The following is a 16,564-nucleotide window of genomic DNA, read 5'->3' on the forward strand; positions in this document are numbered from 1 at the left end:
TAAACAAGTGTGTGTTTCTGTGTGTGTGTGTTCCCTGCCCATGCCAGGTAAAGGAGGCCATCCTGAATGATGAGAACTACTGTCCTCCAGAGACAGCCGTGCTGCTGGCCTCCTACTCTGTCCAGGCCAAGTACGCAGACTACAACAGAGACCTCCACAGGCCTGGCTACCTCACCTCTGACCGCCTGCTGCCACAGAGGTCCGTACCCCACACACACCTCTCTCTGTCCCCTCTCTAACCCTCTCTGTACAGAAGAGACCTCCACATTTCCACCTTCACTTCCTCTGCCCCTCTCTGTCCCACTCAAAGAATACCAGGGGAAGAGTCTTGCTGTCATAGTAACTCAGAGGATCTCTATTGAAATTGCTCCTACAATGGTTGAGGAGGCTGGAATGTCATTCTACTTAATGAATTCTCTCCATACTCCCCCATTAGTGTGTGTTGGAGGGAGGGATTTTGTGCTTTTGTAAAGGAGTTCTTCAGTAGAGTCGCTTGCCCCTCCCTCACTATAAATCTGTTCTGTCTTTTGATGCTAGGCCTCTAGTGTGGCCCTGTTTGAATAACCCTGTTTGAATAACCCTTTATGTTTTTGTGTGTCCTGCAGAGTCTTGGAGCAGCACAAGTTGACTAAGGAGCAGTGGGAGGACAGAATACAGACCTGGCATGAGGAACACAGAGGCATGCTCAGGTAGTGCTTTGTGTGAGGGTCTATATGTGTGTTTCTTTATATGAGTCTGTTAGTGTCAAACTTGCTTCTCTACACAAGTTCTAACTGTTTCTAATGTGTGTTTGTGTCCACAGAGAGGACTCAGTGATGGAGTATCTGAAGATAGCCCAGGACCTGGAGATGTATGGAGTCAACTACTTTGAGATCAAGAACAAGAAGGGAACAGAGTTGTGGCTGGGTGTGGATGCACTGGGACTCAATATCTACGAACACGAGGACAAGTACGCAATACTGATATATACAGTTTTTTTTGTTATTTTAGAGTGGAAGGTGGAATATGCCATTCATCCACTAAGGTGGAACGTAAGAGAGCTTTTGTGGCTACCTGAGCATGGCCTTGTCAGATATACTCCATGACACTATCGCCGTCTGCTGGGCATGGATGGTACCTCTAGCTTAATTTAATACTACACTGATATGGGTAGGTAGTTACCTTCACATGGCATAGTACTGTACTAGCATAGTGTTGAGACAGTCAGTCTGTATTTTTCCTTCCCTTCTCCCCAGGTTGACACCAAAGATTGGCTTCCCCTGGAGCGAGATCAGGAACATCTCCTTCAGCGACAAGAAGTTTGTCATCAAACCCATCGACAAAAAAGCTCCAGTAAGTCAGTCTACCAGGAAGGTAGTGTTAGGTTTAGGGTTGGTCAGTCTACCAGGAAGGTAGGGTTAGGTTTAGGGTTGGTCAGTCTACCAGGAAGGTAGGGTTAGGTTTAGGGTTGGTCAGTCTACCAGGAAGGTAAGGTTTAGGGTTGGTCAGTCTACCAGGAAGGTAAGGTTTAGGGTTGGTCAGTCTACCAGGAAGGTAGTGTTAGGTTTAGGGTTGGTCAGTCTACCAGGAAGGTAAGGTTTAGGGTTGGTCAGTCTACCAGGAAGGTAAGGTTTAGGGTTGGTCAGTCTACCAGGAAGGTAGGTTTAGGGTTGGTCAGTCTACCAGGAAGGTAGTGTTAGGTTTAGGGTTGGTCAGTCTACCAGGAAGGTAAGGTTTAGGGTTGGTCAGTCTACCAGGAAGGTAGGGTTAGGTTTAGGGTTGGTCAGTCTACCAGGAAGGTAGGGTTAGGTTTAGGGTTGGTCAGTCTACCAGGAAGGTAGGGTTAGGTTTAGGGTTGGTCAGTCTACCAGGAAGGTAGGTTTAGGGTTGGCCAGTCTACCAGGAAGGTAGGTTTAGGGTTGGTCAGTCTACCAGGAAGGTAGTGTTAGGTTTAGGGTTGGTCAGTCTACCAGGAAGGTAGGGTTAGGTTTAGGGTTGGTCAGTCTACCAGGAAGGTAAGGTTTAGGGTTGGTCAGTCTACCAGGAAGGTAGTGTTAGGTTTAGGGTTGGTCAGTCTACCAGGAAGGTAGGTTTAGGGTTGGCCAGTCTACCAGGAAGGTAAGGTTTAGGGTTGGTCAGTCTACCAGGAAGGTAGTGTTAGGTTTAGGGTTGGTCAGTCTACCAGGAAGGTAGGTTTAGGGTTGGTCACTCTACCAGGAAGGTAGTGTTAGGTTTAGGGTTGGTCAGTCTACCAGGAAGGTAAGGTTTAGGGTTGGTCAGTCTACCAGGAAGGTAGGGTTAGGTTTAGGGTTGGTCAGTCTACCAGGAAGGTAGGTTTAGGGTTGGCCAGTCTACCAGGAAGGTAGGTTTAGGGTTGGTCAGTCTACCAGGAAGGTAGTGTTAGGTTTAGGGTTGGTCAGTCTACCAGGAAGGTAGGGTTAGGTTTAGGGTTGGTCAGTCTACCAGGAAGGTAAGGTTTAGGGTTGGTCAGTCTACCAGGAAGGTAGTGTTAGGTTTAGGGTTGGTCAGTCTACCAGGAAGGTAGGTTTAGGGTTGGCCAGTCTACCAGGAAGGTAGGTTTAGGGTTGGTCAGTCTACCAGGAAGGTAGTGTTAGGTTTAGGGTTGGTCAGTCTACCAGGAAGGTAGGGTTAGGTTTAGGGTTGGTCAGTCTACCAGGAAGGTAGTGTTAGGTTTAGGGTTGGTCAGTCTACCAGGAAGGTAGGTTTAGGGTTGGTCAGTCTACCAGGAAGGTAGGTTTAGGGTTGGTCAGTCTACCAGGAAGGTAGGTTTAGGTTTAGGGTTGGTCAGTCTACCAGGAAGGTAGTGTTAGGTTTAGGGTTGGTCAGTCTACCAGGAAGGTAGGTTTAGGGTTGGTCAGTCTACCAGGAAGGTAGGTTTAGGGTTGGTCAGTCTACCAGGAAGGTAGGGTTAGGTTTAGGGTTGGTCAGTCTACCAGGAAGGTAGGGTTAGGGTTGGTCAGTCTACCAGGAAGGTAGGGTTAGGGTTGGTCAGTCTACCAGGAAGGTAGGTTTAGGGTTGGTCAGTCTACCAGGAAGGTAGTGTTAGGTTTAGGGTTGGTCAGTCTACCGGGAAGGTAAGGTTTAGGGTTGGCCAGTCTACCAGGAAGGTAGGGTTAGGTTTAGAGTTGGTCAGTCTACCGGGAAGGTAAGGTTTAGGGTTGGCCAGTCTACCAGGAAGGTAGGGTTAGGTTTAGAGTTGGTCAGTCTACCAGGAAGGTAGGTTTAGGGTTGGTCAGTCTACCAGGAAGGTAGGGTTAGGTTTAGGGTTGGTCAGTCTACCAGGAAGGTAAGGTTTAGGGTTGGTCAGTCTACCGGGAAGGTAGGTTTAGGGTTGGTCAGTCTACCAGGAAGGTAAGGTTTAGGGTTGGTCAGTCTACCAGGAAGGTAGTGTTAGGTTTAGGGTTGGTCAGTCTACCAGGAAGGTAGGGTTAGGTTTAGGGTTGGTCAGTCTACCAGGAAGGTAGTGTTAGGTTTAGGGTTGGTCAGTCTACCAGGAAGGTAGGTTTAGGGTTGGTCAGTCTACCAGGAAGGTAGGTTTAGGGTTGGTCAGTCTACCAGGAAGGTAGTGTTAGGTTTAGGGTTGGTCAGTCTACCAGGAAGGTAGTGTTAGGGTTGGTCAGTCTACCAGGAAGGTAGGTTTAGGGTTGGCCAGTCTACCAGGAAGGTAGGGTTAGGTTTAGGGTTGGTCAGTCTACCAGGAAGGTAGGGTTAGGGTTGGTCAGTCTACCAGGAAGGTAGGGTTAGGGTTGGTCAGTCTACCAGGAAGGTAGGTTTAGGGTTGGTCAGTCTACCAGGAAGGTAGTGTTAGGTTTAGGGTTGGTCAGTCTACCGGGAAGGTAAGGTTTAGGGTTGGCCAGTCTACCAGGAAGGTAGGGTTAGGTTTAGAGTTGGTCAGTCTACCGGGAAGGTAAGGTTTAGGGTTGGCCAGTCTACCAGGAAGGTAGGGTTAGGTTTAGAGTTGGTCAGTCTACCAGGAAGGTAGGTTTAGGGTTGGTCAGTCTACCAGGAAGGTAGGGTTAGGTTTAGGGTTGGTCAGTCTACCAGGAAGGTAAGGTTTAGGGTTGGTCAGTCTACCGGGAAGGTAGGTTTAGGGTTGGTCAGTCTACCAGGAAGGTAAGGTTTAGGGTTGGTCAGTCTACCGGGAATGTAAGGTTTAGGGTTGGTCAGTCTACCAGGAAGGTAGGTTTAGGGTTGGTCAGTCTACCAGGAAGGTAGGTTTAGGGTTGGCCAGTCTACCGGGAAGGGAGGGTTAGGTTTAGGGTTAGTCAGTCTACCGGGAAGGTAGGTTTAGGGTTGGTCAGTCTACCAGGAAGGTAAGGTTTAGGGTTGGTCAGTCTACCGGGAATGTAAGGTTTAGGGTTGGTCAGTCTACCAGGAAGGTAGGTTTAGGGTTGGTCAGTCTACCGGGAATGTAAGGTTTAGGGTTGGTCAGTCTACCGGGAAGGTAGGTTTAGGGTTGGTCAGTCTACCAGGAAGGTAGGTTTAGGGTTGGTCAGTCTACCGGGAATGTAAGGTTTAGGGTTGGTCAGTCTACCGGGAAGGTAGGGTTAGGTTTAGAGTTGGTCAGTCTACCGGGAAGGTAGGGTTAGGTTTAGGGTTGGTCAGTCTACCGGGAATGTAGGGTTAGGTTTAGGGTTAGTCAGTCTACTGGAAGGTAGGGTTAGGTTTAGGGTTGGTCAGTCTACCGGGAAGGGAGGGTTAGTTTTAGGGTTAGGTTTAGGGTTGGTCAGTCTACCGGGAAGGTAGGGTTAGGTTTAGAGTTTGTCAGTCTACCGGGAAGGTAGGGTTAGGTTTAGGGTTGGTCAGTCTACCGGGAATGTAGGGTTAGGTTTAGGGTTAGTCAGTCTACCGGAAGGTAGGGTTAGGTTTAGGGTTGGTCAGTCTACCGGGAAGGTAGGGTTAGGTTTAGGGTTGGTCAGTCTACCGGGAAGGTAGGGTTAGGTTTAGGATTAGTCAGTCTACTGGGAAGGTAGGGTTAGGTTTAGGGTTGGTCAGTCTACTGGGAAGGTAGGGTTAGGTTTAGGGTTGGTCAGTCTACCGGGAAGGTAGGGTTAGGTTTAGGGTTGGTCAGTCTACCGGGAAGGTAGGGTTAGGTTTAGGGTTGGTCAGTCTACTGGGAAGGTTGGGGAAGGCGGGAGGAAACAATACACCACAATGTACAATAAACAATGATAATATAATAAAGACATTGCACTAATCTGTAAATTAGTAAAATGAGGGCTAAATTCCTTAAATGTAGAATTACCTGCAAAATGAGTCAACCCCTTCCTCTTTTCCTTTTCTCCCCTTCTCTCCCTTCCTCTCTCCTCCCTGCCTCTCCCTCCTCCTCTCCCCTCACTCTTCTTCTCCCCTCACTCCTCCTCTCCCCTTCCTCCGCCTCTCCCCTCCCTGCTCTGCCTCTCCTCCTTCTCTCCCCTCCCTCCGCCTCCCCTCCTCTTTTCCTCTCCCCTCCTCTTTTCCTCTCCCCTCCTCTTCCATCCTTTCTCCTCCCTGCCTCTCCCTCCTCTCTCCTCCCTGCCTCTCCTCCTCTCTCCTCCGTGCCTCTTCCTCCTCCTCTCCCCTCTCTCCTCCCTGCTTCTCCCTCCTCTCTCCTCCCTGCCTCTCCCTCCTCTCTCCTCCCTGCCTCTCCTCCTCTCTCCTCCGTGCCTCTTCCTCCTCCTCTCCCCTCTCTCCTCCCTGCTTCTCCCTCCTCTCTCCTCCCTGCCTCTCCCTCCTCTCTCCTCCCTGCCTCTCCTCCTCTCTCCTCCGTGCCTCTTCCTCCTCCTCTCCCCTCTCTCCTCCCTGCTTCTCCCTCCTCTCTCCTCCCTGCCTCTCCCTCCTCTCCCCTTTTCCTCTTCACTCCTCTCTCTATAGGATTTTGTGTTCTACGCTCCACGGTTGCGGATCAACAAGCGTATCCTGGCGCTGTGCATGGGGAACCACGAACTGTACATGAGGAGGAGGAAGCCTGACACCATTGAGGTTCAGCAAATGAAGGCCCAGGCCAGGGAGGAGAAACACCACAAACAGATGGAAAGGTACAGAAGGAACACAAACATGTAGTTGTGATTCTGACCAGAAGGGGGCAGCATTGTATTAAAATATGTCTGGTCTGTACCAGAGCCTCATAAATGGTGGATCTCTGTATTCACTTGACTCCTCAAAGGAGGTGAGATCCACCATCCTGACAGCTGCTCTCATGTGTCTAATGAGGCTATTTAGAGTCATTCATGGACTGGATATCTGTATTGCTCTAATGTGCATTTTTGTGTTTTACCTTTTTGTAAAGCATCTTGAAGTTGCAGAAAGTTGTACCTGCGTTGTGATCATATTTTATACATCAAAATATAGTTTGATATTGAATCATATGAGTAAGATATTCAACAATTAATAACATTTAATTTGAATATATTATTAGCCCAGGCATTTTCATCAACTGAACTATGCCTCTTTTGTTTTACAGAGCCCAGCTAGAGAACGAGAAGAGAAAACGAGAGCACGCAGAGAAGGAGAGGGCGAAGATAGAGAAGGAGAAGGACGAGCTTGTCGAGAGGCTAAGACAGATTGAGGAACAGACGCTAAAGGCCCAGAAAGGTATCTACAGTTGAAGTTGGAAGTTTACATACACCTTAGCCAAATACATTTAAACTCAGTTTTTCACAATTCCTGACATTTAATCCTAGTATAAATTCCCTGTCTTTGGTCAATTAGGGTCACCACTTTATTTTAAGAATGTGAAATGTCAGAATAATAGTAGAGAGAATTATTTATTTCAGCTTTTATTTCTTTCATCATATTCCCAGTGGGTCAGAAGTTTACATACACTCAATTAGTATTTGGTAGCAATGCCTTTTTATTGTTTAACTTGGGTCAAACGTTTCGGGTAGCCTTCCACAAGCTTCCCACAATAAGTTGGGTGAATTTTGGCCCATTCCTCCTGACAGAGCTGGTGTAACTGAGTCAGGTTTGTAGTCCTCCTTGCTCGCACACGCTTTTTCAGTTCTGCCCACAAGTTTTCTATAGGATTGAGGTCAGGGCTTTGTGATAGCCACTCCAATACCTTGACTTTGTTGTCCTTAAGCCATTTTGCCACAACTTTGGAAGTATGCTTGTGGTCATTGTCCATTTGGAAGACCCATTTGCGACCAAGCTTTAACTTCCTGACTGATGCCTTGAGATGTTGCATCAATATATCCACATAATTTTCCTCCCTCATGATGCCATCTATTTTGTGAAGTGCACTAGTCCCTCCTGCAGCAAAGCACCCCCACAACATGATGCTGCCACCCCCGTGCTTCACTGTTGGGATGGTGTTCTTCGGCTTGCAAGCCTTCCCCTTTTTCCTCCAAACATAACGATGGTCATTATGGCCAAACAGTTCTATTTTTGCTTCATCAGACCAGAGGACATTTCTCCAAAAAGTACGATCTTTGTCCCCATGTGCAGTTGCAAACCGTAGTCTGGGTTTTGGTTTTGGAGCAGTGGCTTCTTCCTTGCTGAGTGGCCTTTCAGGTTACGTCGATATAGGACTCATTTTACTGTGGATATAGATACTTTTGTGCCTGTTTCCTCCAGCATCTTCACAAGGTCCTTTGCTGTTGTTCTGGGAATGATTTGCACTTTTCACACCACAGTACGTTCATCTCTAGGAGACAGAACGCGTTTCCTTCCTGAGCGGTATGACAGCTGCGTGGTCCCATGGTGTGAATACTTGCGTACTATTGTTTGTACAGATGAACGTGATACCTTCAGGCGTTTGGAAATTTCCCCCAAGGATGAATCAGACTTGTGGAGGTCTACAATTTTTTTTCTGAGGTCTTGGCTGATTTCTCTTAATTTTCCCATGCTGTCAAGAAAAGAGGTACTGAGTTTGAAGGTAGGCCTTGAAATACATCCACAGGTACACCTCCAATTGACTCAAATGATGTCAATAAGCCTATCAGAAGCTTCTAAAGCCATGCCATCCTTTTCTGGAATTTTCCAAGTTGTTTAAAGGCACAGTCAACTTAGTGTATGTAAGCTTTTGACCCACTGGAATTGTGATACAGTTCATTTATAAGTGAAATAGTCTGTCTGTAAACAATTGTTGGAAAAATTACTTGTGTCATGCACAAAGTAGATGTCCTAACCGACTTGCCGAAACTATAGTTTGTTAACAAGAAATTTGTGGAGTGGTTGAAAAGCGAGTTTTAATGACTCCAACCTAAGTGTATGTAAACTTCCAACTTCAACTGTACATCTCAACACGCACACACACACACGTACATTACACACACGCGCATGCATTACACACGCACATATACACACGCGCACTCACACACGTACATTACATGCATGCACACACATTATATGCACATGCATTACACACACGCACACACACACACACACACACACACACACACACAAAGGATACAACTTCAGAGGAACAATGTAAATGGGACTTATCATCTCACTTATTTTACATGTCAAAGTTTACCATGCAAACAACACCCTGGAGTAACACTAACACCCGCTGTAGTTCACAGCTGGTGTTCAGACAAGTTTACAGCTATAGTACGCAACACTGGGATTTGCATACTAGCTCTTGTTAGGAGGAGTGAGGAATGGGCTATCATTTAGAGACCATAGGAGGACTGCTAGCTGTTTTATCATGTTACAGGGAGGGGGACATGAACATTCATTCTCTATAGTGTTGGCCCTAGCACCACGGCTGTCATAACCGAAAAGGGCAGAACACACCTGGGGGGTATTTACATAGTGAAGGGCTGGAGGGAGAGAGTTAGCTACAGCCCTGAAATCCCCAGCAGGTCCAACGAATCACTGCAGAGACGTTCTGTTTGTAAAAGACAGGAGTTTATTTGCTTGGCTGAGATAAAAAAATTATTTGATCCCGAAAGGGCCATTCCAATCAGAATGATTTATTTCTACAGAATGTTGCCTCTAGAAATGCTCTCATCAAATATAGGTCGGGCCTTTCTCAGAGGTATCTTTCTGTCTCCCTATATAAACACTGGTGTTCCATGGGAGATTATAAAAGTCCTCCTCTTGTGTTTCATGAGGTGAATGTGTGTCAGGAAAGATGGGTGCTGTAATGAACACGATGGGAGACAGAGAGCTGGTTTCAAGCGCAGGGCGCAGCAGGTGTTTATTTGTAAAAGACCACAGGAGGAGGCAGGTAGCTGGGTCCAGGGGCAGGCAGAAGGTCATACACAGGGGGTCCAAAAAGGCAACAGTACAGGCAGGGAAAAGGCTAGTAACGTTATCTGGGAGATCAGGCAATAGGTTGATAACAGGAAATCCGATAGGCTAAAGTACAGGCAGGCAATAGCCAAAAGGTGTCGTTAGTGAGGCAGGCAAAAACTATCATACACGGGATGTTTCAATTACGGGGAAAATAGAGCTCCGAATAGAAGTGTGTCACAAAACAAACAATACCTCACAATGATGGGGTGCAAAGAACTGAACCAAATAGTGTGTGATAATGACATACAGGTGTGTGAACAGGTGATCAGAATTCAGGTGATTGGGATCTGGAGAGTGAGCTGCGTTCAGGGGATCTATGTATTTGAGAGTGTGAGTTGGAAGCAAACGCTACAGGTGCGACTCTCGCTAAGATCTGAGTATATTTGTTATACAGTATATTGTTGTAATCAGTAATTGTGTGTCTGTCTCTGTCTCTGTCTGTCTGTGCACACTCATACAGAGCTGGAGGAGCAGACGCGCAGGGCCCTGGAGTTGGACCAGGAGAGGAAGAGAGCGAAGGAGGAGGTGGAAAGGTTGGAGGGAGAGAGACAGGCAGCGGAGGAGGCCAAGGCAGCGCTGGCTAAACAGTCCGCTGACCAGATGAAGAACCAGGAACAACTGGTAACACTTCACTTCACATCACCACTTTCGATCAGGGCCCCGTAGACATACTTTCAGTGCGTCCTTCTTTCCTTCCTTCCTTGAAGAAATCACTGATTTTATATTAAATGATTGATGAATGCAATATAATAGACACCCTACTCGACTTCCTATTGATTGATTACCTGAAGGAAGGATGAACCATGTACATATACCTACTGTAGACAGGTATACAGCAATTATCTAAGTCATCGGTCTCTTCTGGATTGTCCAACACACTAAAACCTTTGCAAACACTAACCTACAACATATCTGCACTGTACCTGCTAAGTTATTATCATGTCAATACATACGGTTCTATGTAAATGAGTGGCACTGACTGACCTCTTGTAAACACCTCCCTTGCTTACAGAAAATGTATGGATGTTTTTACGACATGCATTCCAAAGGTGATTTGGTTATTCCTCATGGTATTTAACCTGGAATCCCATAGCTCTACTAATGGCTTACAGCTCCAAATGACTGACAGTAGGCTTATTGCTCATGTAGCTGTTTCCACATCAAATCAAATTTGATTGGTCGCACACACATAATTTGCAGATGTTATTGCGGGTGTAGCAAAATGCTTGTAAAACAAAATGCTGGTGAGTTACCACCGCTCTAATATCCAAAAGTTATTTCCGTCTGTATGTAATAATGCAAAGAACGCGTTCTGAGCTACAGTAATAAGGTGTGAAATAACATCCCAAAAAAGTACTGCCAAGTTGGTAGAGTTATGGAGCGCTACGGAGAGAGGGAGACAATAAGCCAAAAAGACTAGACACCTTGTCATTGGGTGTAGGGAAATAACATTTATACAGTGTTGGAAGGCCCTGAGGCAGTAACCTTTAAGAGAAAAGGAGATACCTAGTCAGTTGTACAACTGAATGCATTCAACTGAAATGTGTCTTCCGCATTTAACCCAACCCCTCTAAATCAGAGAGGCTGCCTTAATCAACATCCACATCATCAGCGCCCGGGGAACAGTGGGTTAAGTGCCTTGCTTGGGGATTTGATCCAGCAACCTTACAGTTACTGGCCCAACTCTTCTACCCGCCAGGCTACCTGCCTATTTTGCATTGATAACTAAATATAATCTCTGGGTGCTGACAGATATCTGTGATTGAGGTGTTAATGTGCAGGCAGCGTGCCCCAGGGGAAGTTCTCTGCTCTCACCACCCCCACTCTCTCTTTGGTATTTCAAGGAATATTTCATGGGTGGTATTACATGGTGAACAGTATGGAACCATGTGTCAATTACATTTTCATATTGGTTGGCCCATTAAACCTCATGGGCGCCATGGTCAGCTCTTGCAGTCTGGTGGCGTGTGTGTGTCTGACAGAAGAGTGCTTTGTGCTTGTCTCTTGCAGGCCGCTGAGCTAGGAGAATTCACTGCCAAAATCGCTCTGCTTGAAGAGGCCAAGAGGAAGAAGGAAGAGGAGGCGACTGAATGGCAACACAAAGTAACGGCTACCTCTCTGATCCAGTGGCGGCTACTGAGGGAAGGATGGATCATAATAATGTCTGGAATAGAGTTAATTGATTGGTATCAAACATAAACGTGGTTTTCATGTGTTTGATACCGTTCCATTCACTCTATTCCAGCCAGAACACTCTGTTCCAGCCATTATTATGAGCCGTCCTCCCCCAGCAGCCTCCACTGCTCTGCCCCCTGGGACTGACACATAAATAATAGTGTCTGTATCCAAATGTGTGGAGCTGTATGCCCTCAAACCAGATCATTTAACAGCATTCATAAGATCTAATGTACACTGAACAAAAATCTAAAGGCAACATGTAAAGTGTTGGTCCCATGTTCCATGAGCTGAAATAAAATATCCCAGAAATGTTCCATACGCAGAAAAAGCTTATTTCTCTCATTGTGTGCACAAATGTATTTATATCCCTGTTAGTGTGTTTTTCGCCTTTGCCAAGATAATCTATCCACCGGACAGGTGTGGTATATCAAGAAGCTGATTAAACAGCATCATCTTTACACAGGTTCACCTTGTGCTGGGGACAATTAAAGGCCCGTTTAATAGGTGCAGTTTTGTCACACAACACAATGCCACAGATGTCTCAAATTTTGAGGGAACGTGCAATTGGCATGCTGACCGCAGGAATGTCCACAAACTGTTGCCAGAGAATTGAATGTTAATTTCTCTACCATAAGCCGCCTTCAACATAATTTTAGAGAATTTGGCCATACGTCCAACCGGCCTCACAACCGCAGACCACGTGTATGGCATTGTGTGGGTGAGCGGTTTGCTGATGTCAACGTGAACAGAGTGCCCCATGGTAGAGGTGGCGTTATGGTATGGGCAGGCATAAGCTATGGATAAGGAACACGATTGCATTTTATTGATGGCAATTTGAAGGCATAGAGATACCGTGATGAGATCCTGAGGCCCATTGTCGTACCATTCATCTGCTGCCATCACCTCATGTTTCAGCATGATAATGCATGGCCCCATGTCACAAGGATCTGTAAACTATTCCTGGAAGCTAAACATGTCCCAGTTCTTCCATGGCTTGCATACTCACCAGGAATGTCACCCATTGAACATGCTCTGGATCTACATGTACGTCAGTATGCTCTAGTTCCCCCCCAATATCCAACAACTTAGCACAGCCATTGAAGAGGAGTGGGACAACATTCCACAGGCCACAATCAACAGCCTGATCAACTCTATGCAAAGGAGAGGAGTCGCGCTGCATGAGGCAAATAGGGGTCACACCAGATACTGACTGGTTTTCTGATCCACTCCCCTAGGTATCTGTGACCAACAGATGCATATCTGTATTCCCAGTCATGTGAAATCCATAGTGAATTTATTTAAATTGACTGATTTCCTTAAATGAACTGTAACTTGAAATTGTAGCATGTTGCGTTTGTATTTTTGTTCAGTATATGTATGAGTAAGATCTGAGGTTGAAATTGTATGGATGAGCCAGAACAAGATGTTTTTATGATGTAATTGTGTCCCTTATTTGCATGTGAACCCCTAGTTTAGTATGTCAGTGTTTTATTGTTTTTGGAAAGTCTCTTATTTGTTTTTGGAAAGTCTCTTAAATACAGGGGTCCCTGTCTTTTGACAAAGTTGTCTTGAAATGTGTTGGTGTATGAGTTTGTGTGTGTGTGTAAGCGAGAATGTTTTTGTGTTGCCTGTTCCAAATAGAATATTGAAATGTGTCAGTACTGTATGATTGTTATATATGATACAATAGATGAGTAGTTTGTTGAACGCCAAGTGACAATCAGTTATTCCCACATGAACCCTCCCGCCAGGCCATCTCAGCCCAGGAAGACCTGGAAAAGACTAAAGAGGAGCTGAAGTCTGTGATGTCATCACCCCCGGCGCCGGAGCACGATGAGCAAGATGAGACGAACGCAGAGGGCAGTACTGAGCTGCACAGTGACGGGGTCACCAGCCACCGCAGCGAGGAGGAACGTGTCACAGAGGCCCAGAAGAACGAACGCGTCAAGAAACAGCTGCAGGTAGGCTAAGGAAGACGTGGCCTCACATCATTAGGATGTATAGACCCCTACAGGCTCAATCTGTCAACAAGATAAAAATCAAATACTGTTTTATTGGTCACGCATATTTAGCAGATGTTATTGTGGGTGTAGCGAAATGCGAAATGTAGGGTTATGTTTAGGGCTAGGGCTAGTGTTGGGGTCAGTAGATCAACAGTTTACTGATAATATGTTGAACAATACACCATCTGTCTGCAACTGTCAAAATGAAGTGTTCTCTGTTTTCCCCTCTCCCTCTTTGTCAGGCTCTGAGTTCAGAGTTGGCTCAGGCGAGGGACGACACCAAGAAGACCCAGAATGACATGCTACATGCGGAGAATGTGAAGGCTGGGAGGGACAAGTACAAAACCCTGCGCCAGATCCGACAGGGCAACACCAAGCAGCGCATTGACGAGTTCGAGTCCATGTAAGAGACTGCGCCCTCCCACCCTCTCGTTGCCATGACAACGGCTCGCTTTCTTGTACAGCCGAACCTGCCCGTTCCCACCCCGTTCCCCCAAATCCGTACTTGCAAAAAGGCCAGAGGTGTGTGGATTCAATGTCCCACCCACTACGCCTTGCCAAAGCTCTGCCCACTAGCGGTTGGCCAATCAAACCGCTCCATGCTTAGAGCTCCACCCAACCACATCTGGAATCATCCAATCTGGAATGACAAGCAACATATCCTGCCGAAATGAACTTCTCCTTGAGCAAAGGATAATTTAACCCTTGCATGTCTGATGTAAGAATGGATTTTAAAAAATAATGTAGAGAGAAATTGGTGAATATCTTGCTTTTATTGAGAGAATTGCCATTTGTAGCTTTTTGATGTTGTTGGCAAGCTTGTATGTAAAGCTTTAAATACCGTACCTTACTTTTTTTGTTTATCATCAAGTATTTAAATGGTTTTCTTAAACTGCCTTATTTGTCTCATTTCATTTACATTACTTTAGTTTTGGTTTCATATTTAACTGTGGTGAGTTAGCTGTGCTCTAGTCATGGGTCAGCTGATGTTGAACCAGTGGTTTAATTCCTCCAGAATTTGAACACAGCGTTTTATTTGTCCCTTCTAACCTATATGTTTGATGTGTTGTTCACCGTCCATTGAAGGTTTTGTTAACATATATTTTCGTCCACAATAAAGAATCCATGTATATTTCTTACTTCCAGTCAGTCAAAGTATTTATCCCAGGTTGGATGAGGGTAGAATGGGAGGGAGGCAGCAGTTCAATATTATATGGACGGAGTAGTATGAGGAACTGTTTATTTTGAACATTCCAGATGAATCACCTTCCAGGCATTTTAACAATGAGTGAAGGGAAAATAACCATAAAACCACCTGAGACATTTTAGTGGTCTAAATCATGGTATAGACACTAAGGTTTTGTAACAAATGATCTGTCTAGCTCCTCCTACAACTGGTAAAACAGTCTCTAGTCTAGACCGACGGGTCGCCTCCCACAATGTAACCAATGTTCCAGTCTGGGAATTCTAAGACTAGGTAAAATAGTAATGTCAACTGTGTTATCCTTAAATGTCAACCAAAGTACAATATGTACTATATGTTCCGATCTCTTCTAGATGTCAAATCATTTAAGTGAAACCCATAACTCTAACGTAGTGGTAACCCTTCCAAAGTACATGTGTAGTGTTTTATATAGTGTTGTGGATGACAACACACTAGGTTATTCATTCAACTTCATCACCACAGTAAATGTAACAACTGTTTGATTTTAAATTGAATTTCAGATGTCGGAGTTGATTTATGTACGCATCATCTTCAGACATTCCGTTCAGTATGACAATAATAAAAAAATAGATATAAAAGTTGTGAAGAATATTTCAGGTAGGCCTATTTGAATTGACATGCAAAAGTGGAGGAAAGTCTAGCATTATTATCATGATGTTGAAATGACAAGCTTCTTATTAAGTGTCATTATCCTGTCATCCCATTCAGTGTAGGCTACAGTACATGTCTTTGACATATGCCACCGAGTGTTGAAATGTCATTATCCCAGGATGATACACACATGCCTCACTAGCATCCTACTGTATCTAAATTAACCTGAGAACAATTTTGGCAGCAAACCCATTCCTTTCCCCCCCGAAAAAGACTCATCATCACCACCTTGAAAGCTTGAGTAAGGCTTTATTATTCATAACTCATAAGGAGTCAACATTTTCCATTTGGCCTCAGTTCCCTGAATCAGCAAGTAAGACTGCTACACAGGCCAGAGTATTATAAAGAGTCATGTGCTCTGGGGTTACAGTACTTAAAGCTCATTGTTTTAACATGCGTTGCCCCCCCCCCCCCCCATTCACATACAGTACAGTCACTAAGGCAAGAACATCAACATCACATCAGGTCACAGTTCTCCATTTTCCTCCATTACATTTTGGCTTGAAATGACCCATGTTGACCTGTGATGAGAGGATCATCATAATACATATATAACATAGGCTAACCCTCAATCCTTTTGCCAATTGCTTTGGTCCCTGACAGAATACTGCCTCCCAACCTTATTTTTTGCACTTTTATAAGCATTTATTAGATATAATAGTTTTATTGTAGAATAAATGATGTTGGATTTAAAGCACAACAGGGATGACTATTTAAATAAATTATACATGGCATTTGGAGAAGTGTCTGACAAACTGTTTTTTAAACCTGAATTGTAGGCCTTGGATACAGACTGACACAATGAAACAAACAGTCAAATACAATAATATACTAACCAGTCAGATGAAATAAAATAAAATGAACCAAATTCCAAAATGATAAAAAAAATTGGTGGAAGAAATTCAACCAAGTACTGTATACAAAAACCAGCACATATACCACAGGAGGTTGGTGGCACCTAAATTGGGGAGGACGGCCTCGTGGTAATGGCTGGAGCAGATTAAGTGGAATGGTATCAAACACATGGTTTCCAGGTTTGATGCCATTCCATTTACTCCATCCAGCCATCATTAGTAGCCATCCTCCCCTCAGCAGCCTCCATTGACATACAGTATACATACACTGTCTGCAAACTGAACACAAGTCACCTCATCAAAGGGTGTTTAATTATACCAGAGATGAACAGTAGAGTACAGAAACATCACACAGAGTACAGAAACATCACACAGAATTCCAAAAACACCTCTTTAAAAAATCTGAACATGGAAAAATATTAATTTGTTTA

General features: G+C 45.0%; 1 protein-coding gene across 1 annotated transcript in view; it reads left to right on the forward strand.

Moving 5' to 3' along the window:
• The window catches only part of LOC120058431 (radixin), a 67,047-nt gene extending 52,505 nt beyond the window's left edge, over positions 1–14,542 (forward strand). The window contains exons 5-14 of the mRNA XM_039007083.1: positions 48–199; positions 606–689; positions 803–949; positions 1,236–1,332; positions 5,854–6,017; positions 6,443–6,573; positions 9,683–9,843; positions 11,233–11,325; positions 13,152–13,361; positions 13,646–14,542. Of these exons, the coding sequence (XP_038863011.1) occupies positions 48–199; positions 606–689; positions 803–949; positions 1,236–1,332; positions 5,854–6,017; positions 6,443–6,573; positions 9,683–9,843; positions 11,233–11,325; positions 13,152–13,361; positions 13,646–13,810 (1,404 nt within the window). The 3' untranslated portion in view covers positions 13,811–14,542. The remainder of the gene's footprint in view (positions 1–47; positions 200–605; positions 690–802; positions 950–1,235; positions 1,333–5,853; positions 6,018–6,442; positions 6,574–9,682; positions 9,844–11,232; positions 11,326–13,151; positions 13,362–13,645) is intronic.
• Positions 14,543–16,564: the final 2,022 nt, after the last annotated feature.

This window comes from Salvelinus namaycush, chromosome 13 (genome assembly GCF_016432855.1).
Source record: "Salvelinus namaycush isolate Seneca chromosome 13, SaNama_1.0, whole genome shotgun sequence".
In the NCBI taxonomy this organism is placed as follows: domain Eukaryota; kingdom Metazoa; phylum Chordata; class Actinopteri; order Salmoniformes; family Salmonidae; genus Salvelinus; species Salvelinus namaycush.